Source organism: Corvus moneduloides, chromosome 3 (assembly GCF_009650955.1).
Source record: "Corvus moneduloides isolate bCorMon1 chromosome 3, bCorMon1.pri, whole genome shotgun sequence".
Classification (NCBI taxonomy): Eukaryota; Metazoa; Chordata; class Aves; order Passeriformes; family Corvidae; genus Corvus; species Corvus moneduloides.
In genome coordinates this window covers 1,026,900-1,044,573 of record NC_045478.1, presented here as the reverse complement: position 1 = coordinate 1,044,573, position 17,674 = coordinate 1,026,900, and the positions used below count along the sequence as shown (strand labels likewise).

Below are 17,674 nucleotides of genomic sequence, written 5' to 3'. Positions count from 1 at the left end.
ATCCCTGTCCATGAATCCCACCAGATGTCCCGGAATTCCGGCTGGGAGCTCCTCTCCCGGGACAGGGCGAGGTTCAGGTCCCTCTGCTCATCCCAGTTTGGCCCCGGCATCCCTGGGAGGGATCTGAGGGACTGGTGCAGGAGCTCAGGTGGAACAGATCCCACGGGAAGGATGGAAAACTACCGGGAAAAACATTCCTTGAGGAAAAACCTTTGGGATCTGTGGGATTTTATCGTTATCGATCGATGATGAGAGGGAACGGCCTCAAGTTTTGCCGGGGAAAGCTCGGGTTGGAATCAGGAACGATTCCCTCGTGGAAAAGGTCGGCCGGGGCTGGAATCCCCATTCCTGGAGGGATTCAAATCCATGTGGATGTGGCACGTGGGGACACGGGTCAGGGCTGGGAATGGTTGGACTCAAGGGGGGTCCAAGGAGTTTTCCAACCTCAATGATTCCATGAAAAAGTTGGAGATCGGAGCCCCAACCTCAGGCTCAGAGGCTTTTTAATGGATTGGGAGGAGCAGGGACAGGGATGTAGGGAATGGGAATTCCCAGGTGCCACCTGAGCTCCATGCGGAAAACTCTGGCTCCAGGATGGAAAAGATCCCATTCCCACTGCTCCCAGTGTTTCCGTGGATTTTTGACACTGACCCTTTCCCAACATCTTTTCCGAGGACGGTCACCTGCCCCAGCGGGATCCCAAACAATTCCTGGCCACACCCACCCCAAAACATTCCCGGGCAGGTTGGATGGGGCTTGGAGCAACCCAGGATGGTGGGAAGCGTCCCTATGGAATTAGGGACCTTTCCATGTCCCTTCCCACCCCAACCATTCCATGATTCCGTGCGCCTTTCCATGCCCCTTCCCCTTGGACGGGACACGGAGCTGGAGAGGAATTCCCAGCTCTGTGTCCGTTTCCAGGAGCCCAAAAAGGGATTTTCCATAGGAAATCCGAGCCCTCCGGCATTAAAGGTGTCCATGAACATTCCCGGTTTTCCAAGGACCAACCAGCTCCGACACCCGAGGCTGTCTCCCTGCGATTCCCGGCTGGATGCGATCCCTTTATCCCACACCATCCCATGCCTGCGGTTTTCCAGCCGGGATAAACCCTCCGGAAAACACCCAGCTCGAAATTCCAGGGCTCGGCCGCATCCAAATCCAGAGGCTTGGCTTAAAATTCCAAACCTCCAGAAAGCCACAAGCACGGAGCCGATTCCCCTCGTCCCTCTGCCTCCCTTTTCCAGGATTCCGGGTGACAGCCCAGGGGCCAAAGTGGTTTTCCTGAGGTTTTCCTGGAATCCCGCCAGTCCCGCCGCTCCGGGAGGTGGGAATTGGAAGATTCCCGAAGCCAGAGGTTGTTGTTGTTATTCCTGGAGCTGCAGCCCAGCCCGGGACCGGAGCTTGTCCCGAATCCATGGCATCCCTCGCTCCGGGATCCGCCGGCCAACAACAACAACATCCAAACAATGCAAGGCAAGGGATCACTGGGAGAGGCCTCAAAATTCCGGCAAAATCTTCTCTGGCCTTTCCCACCCCTCGGAGAACACCAAGGGGAAATTTGGGATGGAAAAGGGGGGGGGGGGGTCACATCCCTTCCCGCCATGGATAATGGGATAAGCGCTGGGAAGGAGGGACGGGAATGAGGAGCTGATCCATGGAGGTGGCGTTTCCCACCCATCAAGGGAAATCTTGGGATTGGGGATTAAACCAGGAATTTCCCAAATTTCTTCCAGGAGGACAAGGGAGGGGGAACAAGCCTGAGGCAGCGCAGATCCCACGGAATGTGTGTGCCGGGATGAGCTGGGTAATTCCCGGGGGCTGGGTGGGAATTCCAGGCATTCCCAAGGGGCTTCGCCATCCCTGCGCTCACCAAAATTCGGGAAAGGGGGGGCAGGAGGCCTGGAATGTGCCAGGATAACGCCCTGCCTGCATCCCATCATCCTTATCCCAGGAAAAGCCAGCTGGGAACGGCTGATGGGAGGCAGTTCCCGAACCTCTCCCGAGCCTCAGCATTCCCAGTGCTCCACCCTCAAACCCTGCAGCAATTCCAGCCTCAGGGATTCCATCCCGGCCGCTCCCGATGCTCCGCGCGGAGCCGGATCAGGCTCAAGCTCTTGATCCCAAGGAGCTCAGAGCTCCTTGGAGTTCTGCTGGATCCCAACTTTTCCTCCCCTGCATGGCCTGGAAAACCCTCCCGAGCCGGGATTCCAAGCCCATGGATGGATGCTCCTGGCTCTGGGAGCCTCCCGGGAGGAGCCGGCCCGGCCTCACCTGCCAGGATGAAGATTCCGACCAGGATGAGGAGCACGAGGAGGTAAAGTCCCACCACGGAATATTTCAGCGCCGCCACGGAGCCCATCCGGCCACAGCATCCCGAGGCCTTCATCCTCCGGCCGGGATCTGCGGGACAGAGCGGGACACGGGCTGATGGAGGCCTTGGAATGCTGCGGGAATGTTGGGATCACCCCTGCGAGGGAGGGGAGCAGCACCGGGGGCTCCATCCCTGGGAGTGTCCAAGGAAAGGCTGGATGGGATTGGAGCAGCCTGGGAAAGGGGAAGGGGTCGGGGTTGGAATGGGATGGGATTTGAGGTCCCTTCCCACCCAAAGCATTCCGGGATCCTCGGGAGCCGCTGGGATGGCTCCAGGCTGGGGTTCCCAGCAGGCAAATCCTGTGGGATTCAGCTGCAAGGAAAACCCTGAGCTCCAGGGAGAGCTTGGAGCCGCTTCCCGAGCCTAAAGGGGGTCCAGGAAAGCTGGGATTTGGGATAAAGGCTGGAGGGGCAGGAGGCAGGGAATGGCTTCCCAGTGGGAAAGGGGAGCTTGGGCTGGGATGTTGGGAAGGAATTCCCGGCTGGGAGGGTGGGGAGGGGCTGGACTGGAATTCCCAGAGAATCCCTGGATCCCTGGGAGTGGCCAAGGAAAGGCTGGAGCTCCCTGGGATAGGGAAAGGTGTCCCCTCCCTGGAATGGGATGGGATTTCAGGTCCCTTCCCACCCGATCCATTCCCTGCTGGATCCTGGCAGGATCACAGGATTGCTGGGAGCCCTTTCCCAGATCCGAGCGTTCCCAAGGAGACACCGACAGAAGATGCAGGAAGAGCCCAGAATTCCCACCCGGAGCCCTGGGTGCCTCCATCCCGGTGTTTTGTGCTCCTTGGAGCTCCGAGGCTCCGACCCAGAGCCCCTCATCCCACAGGAGAGGGGAACCCCAAATCCAAACCTCCTGGATGGGGACCTCGCTGATCCCGGCCGGATCCAGCCTGGAGCATCCCTGCCGGGATTTGGGATCTCATCCCTGTCCAGGAGCAATTCCCATCTCCAGCCCGGACCATCCCCACCGGGATTTGGGATCTCATTCCTTTTCCAGGAGCAATTCCCATCTCCAGCCCGGACCATCCCCACCGGGATTTGGGATCTCATTCCTTTTCCAGGAGCAATTCCCAGCTCCAGCCCGGACCATCCCCACCGGGATTTGGGATCTCATTCCTTTTCCAGGAGCAATTCCCATCTCCAGCCCGGACCATCCCTGCCGGGATTTGGGATCTCATCCCTGTCCAGGAGCAATTCCCATCTCCAGCCCGGATCATCCCCACCGGGATTTGGGATCTCATTCCTTTTCCAGGAGCAATTCCCATCTCCAGCCCGGACCATCCCTGCCGGGATTTGGGATCTCATTCCTTTTCCAGGAGCAATTCCCATCTCCAGCCCGGACCATCCCTGCCGGGATTTGGGATCTCATCCCTGTCCAGGAGCAATTCCCATCTCCAGCCCGGACCATCCCTGCCGGGATTTGGGATCTCATTCCCTGTCCAGGAGCAATTCCCAGCTCCAGCCTGGAGCATCCCTGCCGGGATTTGGGATCTCATTCCTTTTCCAGGAGCAATTCCCAGCTCCAGCCTGGAGCATCCCTGCCGGGATTTGGGATCTCGTTCCCTGTCCAGGAGCAATTCCCAGCTCCAGCCCGGACCATCCCTGCCGGGATTTGGGATCTCGTTCCCTGTCCAGGAGCAATTCCATCCCTACCCGGCGATGTCCGGGTGGGATCTCGCCCCATCCATGGGGCCGGAGCTCAGATCCCGGTGGGATCTCGCTGCTCCTTGGAATTCCGGAGATGGAACCGATGGACTGCGGGAGGGGTCCCAGCATTCCAGGACCCTTCTCCAGGGCATCCTTGTCCTTCCCAAGCTCCGCCGTTGTCCCGGTGTGTCCATCCCGGGAAAACGGCGATGTTTGGAAAAGCCTCCAGCCGGGAAAGGGTTCCAGCGGGCGGATCCCGAAACCCAGCCCGGCTTTGGAGCTCGGGAATGAGCTCAGGGATGCAGGCGGCGATCCCGAGGGAATGCGGGACGGATCTCAGCCCGCGCTCCCACCCCGGAATTCCTGGAGCCGCGGGCTGCGGGATGAGGAGAGCGGCGATGTTTTCCTGACACTCGCACTTCCAGCGGCTCCTGGGACACTCCGGGAGGAGCTGGCGGCGCGCCCCGATCCACCCACTCCCATTCCCGGCCCTTGGAAGGAGGATTTGCACAGCCCGGGCCCAGGGAAAGGCTCCGGCCGGATTCCAAGGAAAAGCGAACATTTCCTGCCCCTGCCCAGGCTCCAGGGAGAGCAGCCGCGACCCGCCCGCTCCTCGGGAAAGCGGGATGCGGGGTCCCCAAAACCCTGGAAAAGGTGCGGGAATGCTGTTCCTGGGCGGGCGCAAAGCTTGGATCCCTCTCCCGATGGATCCTCGGGCCCCCCCGGCGGGAGTTTCCCATGGATCCAGGCGGGATCCGGGTGGTGCCATCCCCGGGAACGGCCTAGTCCTGCCCCTTCCCAGAAATCTCCCTCCAGAGACTTCTCCCCCGTGGGAATGGGCTTCCCTGGAAGGCTGGGATGAGTTATGGATGAGCCCTGAAAATTCCAGGCGGACTTCCATAAAAAATCCCAAAGCCAGGGAGGTACCTCCGAGCCTTCCCGGGGAAAGGGATTTGCTGGGAATGCTGGGATCAGTCCTGGAGGGCTCCGACCCTTCCCTCCCGGCTCTCGCAGCTGTTTGCCGCTGGGAAAGGATGGGAACGGCAGGATCGGCCTGCGGGAAGCTGGGAAGAGGCGGGAGCAGGGATATCAACCTTTGGGAATGGGATCAACCCCCAGGGATGGCCTGGATGGGAAATCCACCCTCTGGATCCAAAGCTGTTCCTAGCCCGGGGCTGGAGACCCCCACAGGTGCCCTTGGAATCACCTCCATGAGCCCCTCGCAGCATTCCCGGAAGGAATTCATCCGGAGCTGGATGTTCCCAGCCCCTCCCCACCCTCCCAGCCGGGAATTCCTTCCCAACATCCCACCCCAAGCTCCCCTTTCCCACTGGGAAGCCATTCCCTGCCTCCTGCCCCTCCTGCCCCTCTATCCCAAATCCCAGCTCTCCTGGAGCCCCTTTAGGCTCGGGAAGGGGCTCCAAGGATTCCCTGGATCCTTCCCTTCTCCAGCTGGACATTCCCAGCTCTCCCAGCTTGGCATTGGATCCATCCCCATCCCGACTCCTCTGTGGGAAGGAATTTCAGGCTCCAGGGGCTTCCCTGGGAATCTCGGCACTCCAGGAAGGGCCTCCCTTCCCTTTTCTTCCCTTTTCCATCCCCGACTTCCATAAAAATCCCTCGGGATGGATTCTGAGCCTCCTTGATCCCGGAATCCCAGAATGCTTTGGGTGGGAAGAGACCTTGAATCCCATCCCATTCCAACCCCGGCACCTCCCACGATCCCAGGCTGCTCCAAGCCCCATCCAACTTTTCCTTGGACACTGCCAGGGATCCAGGGGCAGCCACAGAATCCCTGGAAAACCTGTGCTGGAGACACATCCCAGTGCTGCTCCCACCACAGGATCCATCCCCGTTTCCCAGGGAATCCTGCCTGGACGCCGGAACTGAGCACGGAGCTCATTCCGGACACCTCTGCCCACGTGGAGCCGAATCCGGAGCTCCTTCCCGAGCAATCCCAGCTCCCAGGAGCTCTCCGTGCTCCCATTGCCCCCGTGGATCCAGAGGTGGATCCGGAGGTGGATCCGGAGGTGGATCCGCCCTCACCGTCCTCGCAGAGGTTCAGCTTGGAAAGGCTCCTTCCCTCGAAGGGCTCCTCCAGGACGGATCCGCTCTCCCGCTCGGAGAAGGTGCGGAGATACACGGCCTTGTTCTCCATCCTGCCGGGGAAAAACGGGAATACCAGCTGGAATCAGGTGCTTGGTGTATCCCAATCCCGGCCAATCCCTGCCGGGCTCCGGCTCTGGGATGGAGCAGGTGAGCCCCCAGCTCCGGGATCCCAAAATCAGCAGGACACGGAGCTGCTGGAGCGAGGCCGGAGGAGAACCCAGAGCTGCTCCGAGGGCTGGAGCCCCTCTGGAGCCAGGCTGGGAGAGCTGGGAATGTTCAGCTGGAGAAGGGAAGGATCCAGGGAATCCTCGGAGCCGCTTCCCGAGCCTAAAGGGGCTCCAGGAGAGCTGGGATTTGGGATAAAGGCTGGAGGGGCAGGAGGCAGGGAATGGCGTCCCAGTGGGAAAGGGGAGCTCGGGCTGGGATCTTGGGAAGGAATTCCCGGCTGCGCTGGAATTCCCAGGGAATGCCCGGATCCCTGGCAGGGCCCAAGGAAAGGCTGGAGCAGCCTGGGATCATCGGGGGAGGTGCCGGCCTTGGAATGGGATGGGATTGAAGCTGCGTGGATCCCAGCCAAAGCATTCCTGGATTGTGGGATGCAGGAGGCTCCGAATCCATGGCCAGGGGTTTTTCTGGAAGTCGGGGATGGGAAAGGGAAGGGAGAGCCTTCCTGGAGTGCCGAGATTCCCAGGGAAGGGCCTGGAGGCCGGAATTCCTTCCCGCAGAGGAGTCGGGATGGGGCTGGATCCAATGGCAGGCTGGGAGAGGCGGGAATGGAGGGATTTCCCTGGGAAAGGGGAGCTCGGGCTGGGATCTTGGGAAGGAATTCCCGGCTGCGCTGGAATTCCCAGGGAATCCCCGGCTGCCCCTGGATCCCTGGCAGTGTCCGAGGCCAGACTGGACGGGGTTTGGAGCAGGGCCACGGATCCATGGATTCTGTTTTCCCGGGATTGTTGTGCCTCTGGTGCCGCCGGAGTTTTGTCCCAGTTAAACCAGCAGCATTCCCAGCTCCTGGTCCCGCTTCCAAGGGGGAAATGCCATCCATGAATTCCGGGGGCTCTCTCAGAACTCGCCTGGGGAGTCCGGGGCAGGAGAATCCCCCAGGGAACGGGGACAGGGGGAAGGAAAAAGGGCAGGAGCATTCCCGGTTGGATCCGGGACAGAGGGATTCGGGACTGGAACATTCCCGGGGAGAACCGGGACAGAGGGATTCGGGACTGGAGCATTCCCGCTTGGATCCGGGACAGAGGGATTCGGGACTGGAGTATTCCCGGGAGAACCGGGACAGAGGGATTCGGGACTGGAACATTCCCGGGGAGAACCGGGACAGAGGGATTCGGGACTGGAGCATTCCCGCTTGGATCCGGGACAGAGGGATTCGGGACTGGAACATTCCCGGGGAGAACCGGGACAGAGGGATTCGGGACTGGAGCATTCCCGGGGGGAACCGAGACAGAGGGATTCGGGACTGGAGCATTCCCGGGAGAACCGGGACAGAGGGATTCGGGACTGGAGCATTCCCGGTTGGAGAACCGGGACAGAGGGATTCGGGACTGGAGCATTCCCGGGAGAACCGGGACAGAGGGATTCGGGACTGGAGCATTCCCGGGGGGAACCGAGACAGAGGGATTCGGGACTGGAGCATTCCCGGGGGGAACCGAGACAGAGGGATTCGGGACTGGAGTATTCCCGGGGAGAACCGGGACAGAGGGATTCGGGACTGGAACATTCCCGGGGAGAACCGGGACAGAGGGATTCGGGACTGGAGCATTCCCGGTTGGAGAACCGGGACAGAGGGATTCGGGACTGGAGCATTCCCGGGGGGAACCGGGACAGAGGGATTCGGGACTGGAGCATTCCCGGTTGGAGAACCGGGACAGAGGGATTCGGGACTGGAGCATTCCCGGTTGGAGAACCGGGACAGAGGGATTCGGGACTGGAGCATTCCCGGGGGGAACCGGGACCGGAGCCTCTCCCTCCCCGCGCACCCCCCGGGGCTCGGCGGCTCCTCCAGCCCCGCTCCCGGCGCTCCCGGTCCCCGCTGTCCGCACTCACCCGCGGGCCCGAGCTCTTCCCGTGGTCTCTTCCCGGGATTTCCCTCAGTCCCCGGGATTTCCCTCAGTCCCCGGGATTTCCCTCAGTCCCCGGGCTGCGCCCCGGAGGTGGCCGGGACAGGAGGCCGAGGGCGGCGAGGGGACCCCCGGGGCTGAGCGGCGGCGGCTCCGCGGGGGCGCGGAGGGGCCCGGCAGCCGCCCATGGGTGCGGGGTCCCGGCGCTGGGAGCGGGGCCCGCCCGGCCCGGAGCCTTTTGTAGGCGGGGAACGGGAGCGGGGCCGGGATCCTCCGCCCCTTCCCTCCCTCCTTCCCTCCCTCCTTCCCACCGGGGCCGGGATCCTCCGCCCTTTCCCTCCCTCCTTTCCACCGGGGCCGGGATCCTCCGCCCCTTCCCTCCCTCCTTCCTTCCCTCCTTCCCACCGGGGCCGGGATCCTCCGCCCCTTCCCTCCCTCCCTCCCTCCCTCCCTCCCTCCCTCCCTCCGTCCCACCGGGGCCGGGATCCTCCGCCCCTTCCCTCCCTCCTTCCTTCCCTCCTTCCCACCGGGGCCGGGATCCTCCGCCCTTTCCCTCCCTCCTTTCCACCGGGGCCGGGATCCTCCGCCCCTTCCCTCCCTCCTTTCCACCGGGGCCGGGATCCTCCGCCCCTTCCCTCCCTCCTTCCTTCCCTCCGTCCCACCGGGGCCGGGATCCTCCGCCCCTTCCCTCCCTCCTTCCCTCCCTCCTTCCCACCGGGGCCGGGATCCTCCGCCCCTTCCCTCCCTCCCTCCCTCCCTCCTTTCCACCGGGGCCGGGATCCTCCGCCCCTTCCCTCCCTCCTTCCTTCCCTCCGTCCCACCGGGGCCGGGATCCTCCGCCCCTTCCCTCCCTCCTTCCCTCCCTCCTTCCCACCGGGGCCGGGATCCTCCGCCCCTTCCCTCCCTCCCTCCCTCCCTCCTTTCCACCGGGGCCGGGATCCTCCGCCCCTTCCCTCCCTCCCTCCCTCCCTCCGTCCCACCGGGGCCGGGATCCTCCGCCCCTTCCCTCCCTCCTTCCCTCCCTCCGTCCCACCGGGGCCGGGCTCCCCCCGCCGCTCCAGCGCCCGCCCCGGGCCGGGAGAGGGGCAGGGGAAGAGAGAAGCGGGAATGGAGCGTCCCACGGGAGAAACGGGGCAGGAACGGGATAAGGGGAAAACGGGAGAGGAGAATCTCCCGGAGTTACCGGGATAAGGGGAACCGGGATAGGAAACGGGGATTTCCCGGGAGAAACGGGGCAGGGACATGTCCCAGGAGGGATCGGGATAGGGGGAACCGGGATAGGAGCACATCCCGGAGGTACCGGGACAGGAACCGGGGGTACCGGGCCGGGAGCATCTCCCGGGGGTACCGGGATGGGGGAAACCGGGATAGGAGCATCTCCCGGGAAAAACGCGGCGGGAACATCTGCCGGGAGTACCGGGACACGGGGAACCGGGATAGGAGCGTCCCCCGGGAAAAAATGGGGAGGAGAATCTGCTGGGAATACCCGGAGAGGGGAAAACGGGACAGGAGCACATCCCGGGGGAACCGGGCCAGGGAGAACCGGGGCAGGAGCATCCCTCGGGAAATCAGGTCAGGGGCAGGGGGGAACCGGGGCTGGAATATTCCCGGGGGAACGGGGAGAGGCGGAATCGGGGCTGGAATATTCCCGGGGGAACGGGGAGAGGCGGAACCGGGGCTGGAATATTCCCGGGGGAACGGGAAGAGGAGGAATCGGGGCTGGAATATTCCCGGGGGAACCGGGGCTGGAATATTCCCCGGGGGAACCGGGAGAGGAGGAATCGGGGCTGGAATATTCCCGGAGGAACGGGGAGAGGCGGAATCGGGGCTGGAATATTCCCGGAGGAATCGGGGCTGGAATATTCCCGGGGGAACCGGGAGAGGAGGAATCGGGGCTGGAATATTCCCGGCGGAACCGGGAGAGGGAAAAGCGAGGCCGGAACATTCCCGGGAGAAGCAGGGGCTGGAATATCCCCAGGGAAGAGAAGCAGGAGCGTCCCCCCAGGTGGAAAAGGGCGGAGTTTCCCCCTGGAATTCCTTCCCGGAGGGAACGAGGCGGATCCGTGTCCCAGCTCCAGGGAATTCCCATCCTTCCACTCCCAATTCCCGGCCGGCAGGAGCATCCAAAACCCCGGGAATGGGGAGAGGAGCGCTGAATCCGCAGGGAAACTGAGGCACGGAGAGTCTGGGATGATCCCAAACTCCTCGGCCGCGGCTCGGTGGGAGCAGGGAATGACAATCCGGGATGAAGGGAAGGGCCAGGAATTGTCCTTTATCCCAGGAAAGGCGAAAAAGTGGAAATATTTCACTGGATTTCGGGAGATTCCAGCGGGACCGAGCGTTCGGAGCTTTTCCTCCTCCTCGGTTTCCATCCATGGATTTGTTCTGGGATGGGTCCGGGTTGGATTCCGGCACGGGGGAGCCTCGCCCTGCGGGATTCTGCTGGAAAAGAGGAACGAGAGAGGAAAAACGGGATTTAAAGCGATTAAAACGGGATAAAAGCTGCTCCGGAGACGGGAATGACTTCTGGTGCCAGCGGAGGTCAAACCCATCCCATGGAATCATGGAATTGTTGAGGTGGGAAAAGCCCTTGGAGATGAGGAAATCCAGCCGGGAGGGAACACGGAAGCAGTCGGGATCCGAGCTGGTTTTTTGGGAATGTGGAGCAGGAAAAGAGCCCCAAAATCCCTTCCCAAACCCTCTCCCAGCAACCCCGCGGATCCCCGGGAGGAAAAGCTGGATCAGACTTGGGAGCAAATCCCAAATCCTGCAGATCCTGTGGCGGCCCCCGGATCCCTGGAAGCGTTCCCAGGCCGGGCTGGAGCAGTCTGGGATCAGGGAATGTGTCCCAGCCCATGGAATGGGGGTGGATTTAAGGGCCCTTCCCACCCAAACCTCCCCGTGATGCGAATTCCATGAGGAATTTCCCTTTCCATGGTTTTCCTGGCGATGTTTTCCTGCAGGAACCTCTCTCCGAGCCGGTGCCCGACTCCAGGCTGGTGATTTGATGGAAAGCGCACCGGGATTCCCAGGGATTTTCGGATGGGATTTGGATCCTGGGCGTTGCACCAAGGGAGGTCCAGGTTGGATTTTGCGAACGATTCCTGCCTGGAAAGGTTTTCCAGCCCTTCCAGCTGCCCGGGGAGGGGCTGGAGCCCCCATTCCCGGTGGGATCGAAATCCCTGTGGATTTGGGGTGGGAGCTGGAACCGGGGTGGCCCCGGCAGTGCCGGGAATGGTTGGATCCGTGGGCTCCGAGGGCTTTTCCAAGCTCAACAATTCCATGGTTTTATGGACAAGGGGCCTCCCCCAGCTCTGCAGGAGCAGGAATTCCTTCCCCAAATCCCACTTTCCAGGATGAAACGATTCCTTTCCATGATTCCCCCGCCTCCAATCCCTGCTCCAGCGCTGCCATCCCGATATTCCAGCGGCTGCGATCGGGAGGGATCTCCCGCTGCGGATCCCACACGAACGGGGAATCGCCGAGCGCCGGGACACCGGGAATGGATCCCACCGGGAATGGATCCCACCGGGAATGGATCCCAGGGCGGGCGGGCAGGGGTGGCTGGGATCTTGGGAAGCGATTCCTCCCTCTCGGAGCTTCCAGGGACGCAATTCCCGAGCTCCTGGGGCCCCCTAAAGGCCCGCATTGGGAGCGAGCCCGGGAGTGGGAAAAATCCACGGAAAGGCCCCAAAATCCCTCCCTTGGAATCTCAGATGGGAGCGCGGAGCCGGCCCGGATCCAAAGGGGGATTCGGGATCGCCCGTTCCAGGTGGGAACATCCCCGAAGCCCAAAAGGAGCTCCGGGATCAGATCCCGGCCCTGCCTGGCCGGGGCAGCGCTGAGATTCCGCCCTTCCCGTTAAAGATCCCACAGAATTCCCGGATCCCCGGGGGTTTTCCTGCATTTCCCTCCTCTTCCCTGCTTTTCCCAGCTTTTTCTTCCTCTTTTTGTTTCATTTTTCTTCGTTTTCCCCCATTTTTTTGCCTTCATTCCCACCTTTCCCTTCTTTCCCCTTTTCTCCCCTTCTCCCTCTCTTTTTCCCATTTTTCCTTTGCTTTTCCCCATTTTCCTGCTGGTTTCCTTCATTTTTACCCTTTCTCCTCAGTTTTCCCTTTGTTTTTCCCCATTTTTCCCGGTGTTCCCCATTTCCCCCCGCCCCCAGCGCATCGGGGGGGTTTTGGGGAAACCCCAAATTGGGGGGGATTTGGGGGTCTGGGGGGGGGGGGGAAATGGGGAACACCGGGAAAAATGGGGAAAAGCAAAGGGAAAACTGAGGAGAAAGGGTAAAAATGGAGGGAAAAAAAGACAGGAAAATGGGGAAAAGCAAAGGAAAAATGGGAAAAAAGCAAAGGGAAAACTGGGGGGAAAGGGGTAAAAATGGAGGGGAAAAAGGCAGGAAAATGGGGGAAAGTGAAGGAAAAATGGGAAAAAAGCAAAGGGAAAACTGAGGGAAAATGGTAAAAATGAAGGAAAAACAGCAGGAAAATGGGGAAAAGTGAAAGAAAATGGGGGAAAGTGAAGGAAAATGGGAAAAAGAGAAGGAAAAGCAGGAAAATGGGGAAAAGCGAAGGGAAAACTGAGGGAAAGGGTTAAAAATGAAGGAAAACAGCAGGAAATGGGGAAAAGTGAAGGAAAATGGGGGAAAGCAAAGGAAAAATGGGAAAAAGAGAGGGAGAAGGGGAGAAAAGGGGAAAGAAGGGAAAGGTGGGAATGAAGGCCAAAAAAAAAGGGGGAAAACGAAGAAAAATGAAACAAAAAGAGGAAGAAAAAGCTGGGAAAAGCAGGGAAGAGGAGGGAAATGCAGGAAAACCCCCGGGGATCCGGGAATTCTGTGGGATCTTTAACGGGAAGGGCGGAATCTCAGCGCTGCCCCGGCCAGGCAGGGCCGGGATCTGATCCCGGAGCTCCTTTTGGGCTTCGGGGATGTTCCCACCTGGAACGGGCGATCCCGAATCCCCCTTTGGATCCGGGCCGGCTCCGCGCCCCCATCTGAGATTCCAAGGGAGGGATTTTGGGGCCTTTCCGTGGATTTTTCCCACTCCCGGGCTCGCTCCCAATGCGGGCCTTTAGGGGGCCCCAGGAGCTCGGGAATTGCGTCCCTGGAAGCTCCGAGAGGGAGGAATCGCTTCCCAAGATCCCAGCCACCCCTGCTCGCCCGCCCCGGGATCCATTCCCGGTGGGATCCATTCCCGGTGGGATCCATTCCCGGTGGGATCCATTCCCGGTGTCCCGGCGCTCGGCGATTCCCCGTTCGTGTGGGATCCGCAGCGGGAGATCCCTCCCGATCGCAGCCGCTGGAATTTCGGGATGGCAGCGCTGGAGCAGGGATTGGAGGCGGGGGAATCATGGAAAGGAATCGTTTCATCCTGGAAAGTGGGATTTGGGGAAGGAATTCCCGGCCGGGAGGGTGGGGAGGGACTGGGCTGGAATTCCCAGAGAATTCCCTCTCCTTTTTGGGGGGCTTTATCCCGGTTTTGGGGTTTATTTTGGGATTTGGCCTCGTTTTGGGGGGAGGCTCGTTCCGGTCCGGTATTGAAATGATCCCAAATAATCACCGGAATTCCGGAGCCAACGAGCCCGGGAGCCAAAGCCAAAACCATGGATTTTCTTGAAATGATCCCAAATAATCGCTGGAATTCCGGAGCGGGAAATGTGGATTTTATGGAACAGGGAATGCGGGAGAGAGGGACGGGAAAAGGCAGAGAAAGAGCCGGGAACGAGGTGCGGGGACAGAAGGAGGGACAGAGCCAAGGAAATGTCCCCATCCCGGGATCCCGCTGGATCCACGCCCTGGGGATCCTCCCGGGATGGGGCAGAATTCCCGGAAAGCGGAAATCCCGTGGATTCAGAGGTGGGAACGGCCCGGTTTGTCCCGGGATGGGGCAGAATTCCCGAAAAACACAAATCCCATGGATTCATAGGTGGGAACGCCCGGGAGCCTCCCGGGATGGGGAGGATTTGGCGTCTGGGGGCGCTTTGGGGTCTCTGGGACAGTGCCCGCTCCTCCCCCAGGGACCTCACTGGGGGAGCTGCACCCCCACTTTGGGGTGATTTACCCCATTTTCGGGGCCGTTGCAGGGCTGCACCCCCACTTTGGGGTGATTTATCCCATTTTTTGGTGCTGTTGCAGGGCTGCACCCCCGTTTTGGGGTGATTTATTCCATTTTCGGGGCTGTTGCAGGGCTGCACTCCACTTTGGGGTGATTTATTCCATTTTCGGGGCCGTTGCAGGGCTGCACCCCCACTTTGGGGTCATTTATCCCATTTTCGGGGCCGTTGCAGGGCTGCACCCCCACTTTGGGGTGATTTATCCCATTTTCGGGGCCGTTGCAGGGCTGCACCCCCACTTTGAGGTGATTTATCCCATTTTTGGGACTTTTGCATAGCTGCACCCCCGTTTTGGGGTGATTTATCCCATTTTTGGGACTTTTGCATAGCTGCACCCCCGTTTTGGGGTGATTTATCCCATTTTTGGGACTTTTGCATAGCTGCACCCCCGTTTTGGGGTGATTTATCCCATTTTTGGGGCCGTTGCAGGGCTGCACCCCCATTTTGGGGTGGTTTATCCCAACCTCAGCAATTTTCCCAGCCTCAACAATTCCACAATTCCCGGATTCCAGGAGCAGCCGCCTCCTCCCAGCCCCGCTCCCCGCATTCCAGCGGCTCCATCCTCATCGCTCCCGCTTTTCCTTGGGGTCCCTCCCTCTGTTCTCGGGACACCAAGAGAATTCCCGACCGCCTCATCCTGCCCAGGGCAGGGCTGGGGTCCCCATTCCTGGAGGGATTTCAGATCCCTGTGGATTTGGGGGGACCTGGATCAGGGGTGGCCTGGAGGGAGGGGGGGCGGTTGGGCTTTTCCAGCCCGAAGAATTCCAGGATTCCCGGAGCTTTCCCGCTCGCTCCTCTCCCTCTGGCGCTGACGCTCACCTGGGTTCGCTCTTCCAAACAGAGGCGGGGCCGGCTCAGCTCCTCCGCGACATTCCCGGGAATTTTGGGAAGGGCGGGCGGGGGGTGCTCGCCCTTATGCCGAGGTTGCAGCCTCGTGGAGCCGTGCCTCAGTTTCCCCATTCCCGGCCTCCCGCGGCTGGGAAGGGAAGGGAAGGGAAGGGAAGGGAAGGGAAGGGAAGGGAAGGGAAGGGAAGGAGAAGGAGAAGGAGGAGGGAAGGGAAGGGAAGGGTGGGAGGGGTTCGAGGGAGGGGAGGGGCGGCTCCGCTGCTGAATAATTCAGCGCTGGCAGCGGGGGAAGCTCCGCACCGGCACCGAGACCGCACCGAGCTGAGCTCCGGAGCGCGGCACCGGCACCGAGACCACACCGAGACCGCACCGAGCTGAGCTCCGGAGCGCGGCACCGGCACCGAGACCACACCGGGACCGGGACCGCACCGAGCTGAGCTCCGGAGCGCGGCACCGAGACCGGACCGGGAGGCACCGGGACCTCATCAGGCTCCGGGCACCTCCCCGGGCTCTGCACCGGGCTCCGCACCGGGACCACATCAGGCACCGGGCACCTCGCTCTGCACCGGGCTCTGCACCGGGACCACACCGGGACCGCGTCAGGCACCGGGAACCGCCCCGGGACCACCTCGGGCTCCGCTCCGAGACCGCCCCGGCACCACCCCGAGCTCTGCACCGAGCACCGGGCAGCGCAGCTGGATCGCATCAGCCACCGGGACCGCCTCGGGACTGCCCCGGGCACCTCGAACCGCGCCGGGACCGCCCCGGGCTCTGCTCCGAGACCGCCCCGGGACCACCCCGAGCACCTCGATCCGCACCGGGACCACCCCGAGCACCTCGATCCGCACCGAGACCGCCCCCGAGCGCCTCGATCCGCACCGGGACCGCCCCCGAGCGCCTCGATCCGCGCCGGGACCACCCCGAGCACCTCGATCCGCACCGGGACCACCCCGAGCACCTCGATCCGCACCGGGACCACCCCGAGCACCTCGATCCGCACCGGGACCGCCCCCGAGCGCCTCGATCCGCACCGGGACCGCCCCGAGCACCTCGATCCGCACCGGGACCACCCCGAGCACCTCGATCCGCACCGAGACCGCCCCCGAGCACCTCGATCCGCACCGGGACCACCCCGAGCCCGCCCCGGCGCCCCCCGGCTCCGTCCCGAGCCCCCCGCGGGGTCCCCCCATGGCTCTGGTGCTGCAGCTCCGCTCCGTCTCCGGCCTGCGCGGCAAAGGCGACCGCATCGCCAAGGCGGCGTTCCGGGGTACCGGGAGCGGGGACGGGAATTTGGGATCGGGATTTGGGCCGCCGGAATGTGGGGACAGGATTAGTGGAGCAGGATTTGGGGTGCAGGAATTGGGGGAGAGGGATTTGGGGAGCAGGATTTGGGGGAGCAGGATTTGGGGGAGCAGGATTTGGGGGGAAGGATTTGGGGGTCAGGATTTGGGGAGCGGGATTTGGGGGGAAGGATTTGGGGGAGCGGGATTTGGGGGTGAGGTTTTGAGGAACAGGATTGGAGGAGCAGGATTTGGGGTGCAGGAATTTGGGGAGCGGGATTTCAGGGAAAGGATTTGGGGACAGGATTTGGGGAACGAGATTTGGGGTGTGGGATTTTGGGGTCAGGATTTGGGGGGCAGGGTCTGAGAGGGTTTGGGGGGAAGGATTTGGGGGACAGGATTTTGGGGAGCGGGATTTGAGGGGCAGGGTTCGAGGGGGAGGATTTGGAGGCAGGAATTTGGGATTTTGGGAGCAGGATTTGGGGAGTGGGATTTGAGGGACAGGATTTTGGGAGCAGGGTTTGGGTGCAGGATATGGGGGGCAGGATTTTGGGGGGGTGCGGGATTTGGGATGCAGGATTTTGGGGGATCAGTATGTGGGGAGTGGGATTTGGGGAGACAGGATTTTGGGGGGACAGGATTTTGTGGGGGCGGGATTTGGGGGGCAGGAATTGGGGGAGAAGGATTTGAGGGATCGGGATTTGGGGAGCAGGATTTTAGGGGGGCAGGATTTGGGGGAGCAGGATTGGGGGATGGGATTTGGGAGCAGGATTGGGGGGTGGGATTTGGGGGAGCAGGATTGGGGGATGGGATTTGGGAGCAGGATTGGGGGGTGGGATTTGGGGGAGCAGGATTGGGGGGTGGGATTTGGGAACAGGATTTTTGGGGGCAAGGTTTGGGGTCAGGATTTGAGGGCAGGAATTTGGGAGCGGGATTTTGAGGACAGGAATTTGGGAGTGGGATGTTGGGGACAGGATTTGGCGGACGGGATTGGAGGTCAGGATCTGGGGACCCGGAATTTGGGGGGTGGGATTCGGGGACAGGATTTGGGGATCAGGATTCGGGGAGTCCCAGCATCCATCCCTGCCTCAGTTTCCCCACGCACGACCCCAAAGCGGCTCTTTTGGGGGTCCCCTCCCCACGGGTTCCTCCAGGGAAAAGGGGGTGAATTCCCGGGGTGAAATTCCCGCCGGGAGCCGGGATCGTGTCCCAGCTGGAATCCGGCTGTGGGATCACGGCTTT

At 61.7% G+C, this 17,674-nt stretch overlaps 2 protein-coding genes across 8 annotated transcripts in view; one reads left to right on the top strand and one right to left on the bottom strand.

Moving 5' to 3' along the window:
• The window catches only part of SCARA5 (scavenger receptor class A member 5), a 35,492-nt gene extending 20,191 nt beyond the window's left edge, over window positions 1-15,301 (bottom strand). Inside the window, exons 1-4 of one of the 4 annotated variants that reach the window (XM_032103285.1) lie at window positions 15,126-15,301; window positions 10,505-10,634; window positions 6,064-6,176; window positions 2,272-2,400 (exon numbers count right to left, since the gene is read on the bottom strand). In XM_032103285.1, the coding sequence (XP_031959176.1) occupies window positions 2,272-2,400; window positions 6,064-6,175 (241 nt within the window). In that variant the 5' untranslated portion in view covers window position 6,176; window positions 10,505-10,634; window positions 15,126-15,301. Of the gene's footprint in view, window positions 1-2,271; window positions 2,401-6,063; window positions 6,177-8,181; window positions 8,421-10,504; window positions 10,638-15,125 lie in introns of those variants that run through there. The other 3 variants (XM_032103286.1, XM_032103284.1, XM_032103287.1) reach the window with 3 other exon arrangements.
• A 781-nt stretch (window positions 15,302-16,082) lies between these two features.
• OTOF (otoferlin) overlaps window positions 16,083-17,674 on the top strand; it is an 81,016-nt gene continuing 79,424 nt past the window's right edge. For 2 of the 4 annotated variants that reach the window (XM_032104166.1, XM_032104163.1), the window contains exon 1: window positions 16,084-16,419. In XM_032104166.1, the coding sequence (XP_031960057.1) occupies window positions 16,341-16,419 (79 nt within the window). In that variant the 5' untranslated portion in view covers window positions 16,084-16,340. Of the gene's footprint in view, window positions 16,420-17,674 lie in introns of all 4 variants that reach the window. The other 2 variants (XM_032104164.1, XM_032104162.1) reach the window with 2 other exon arrangements.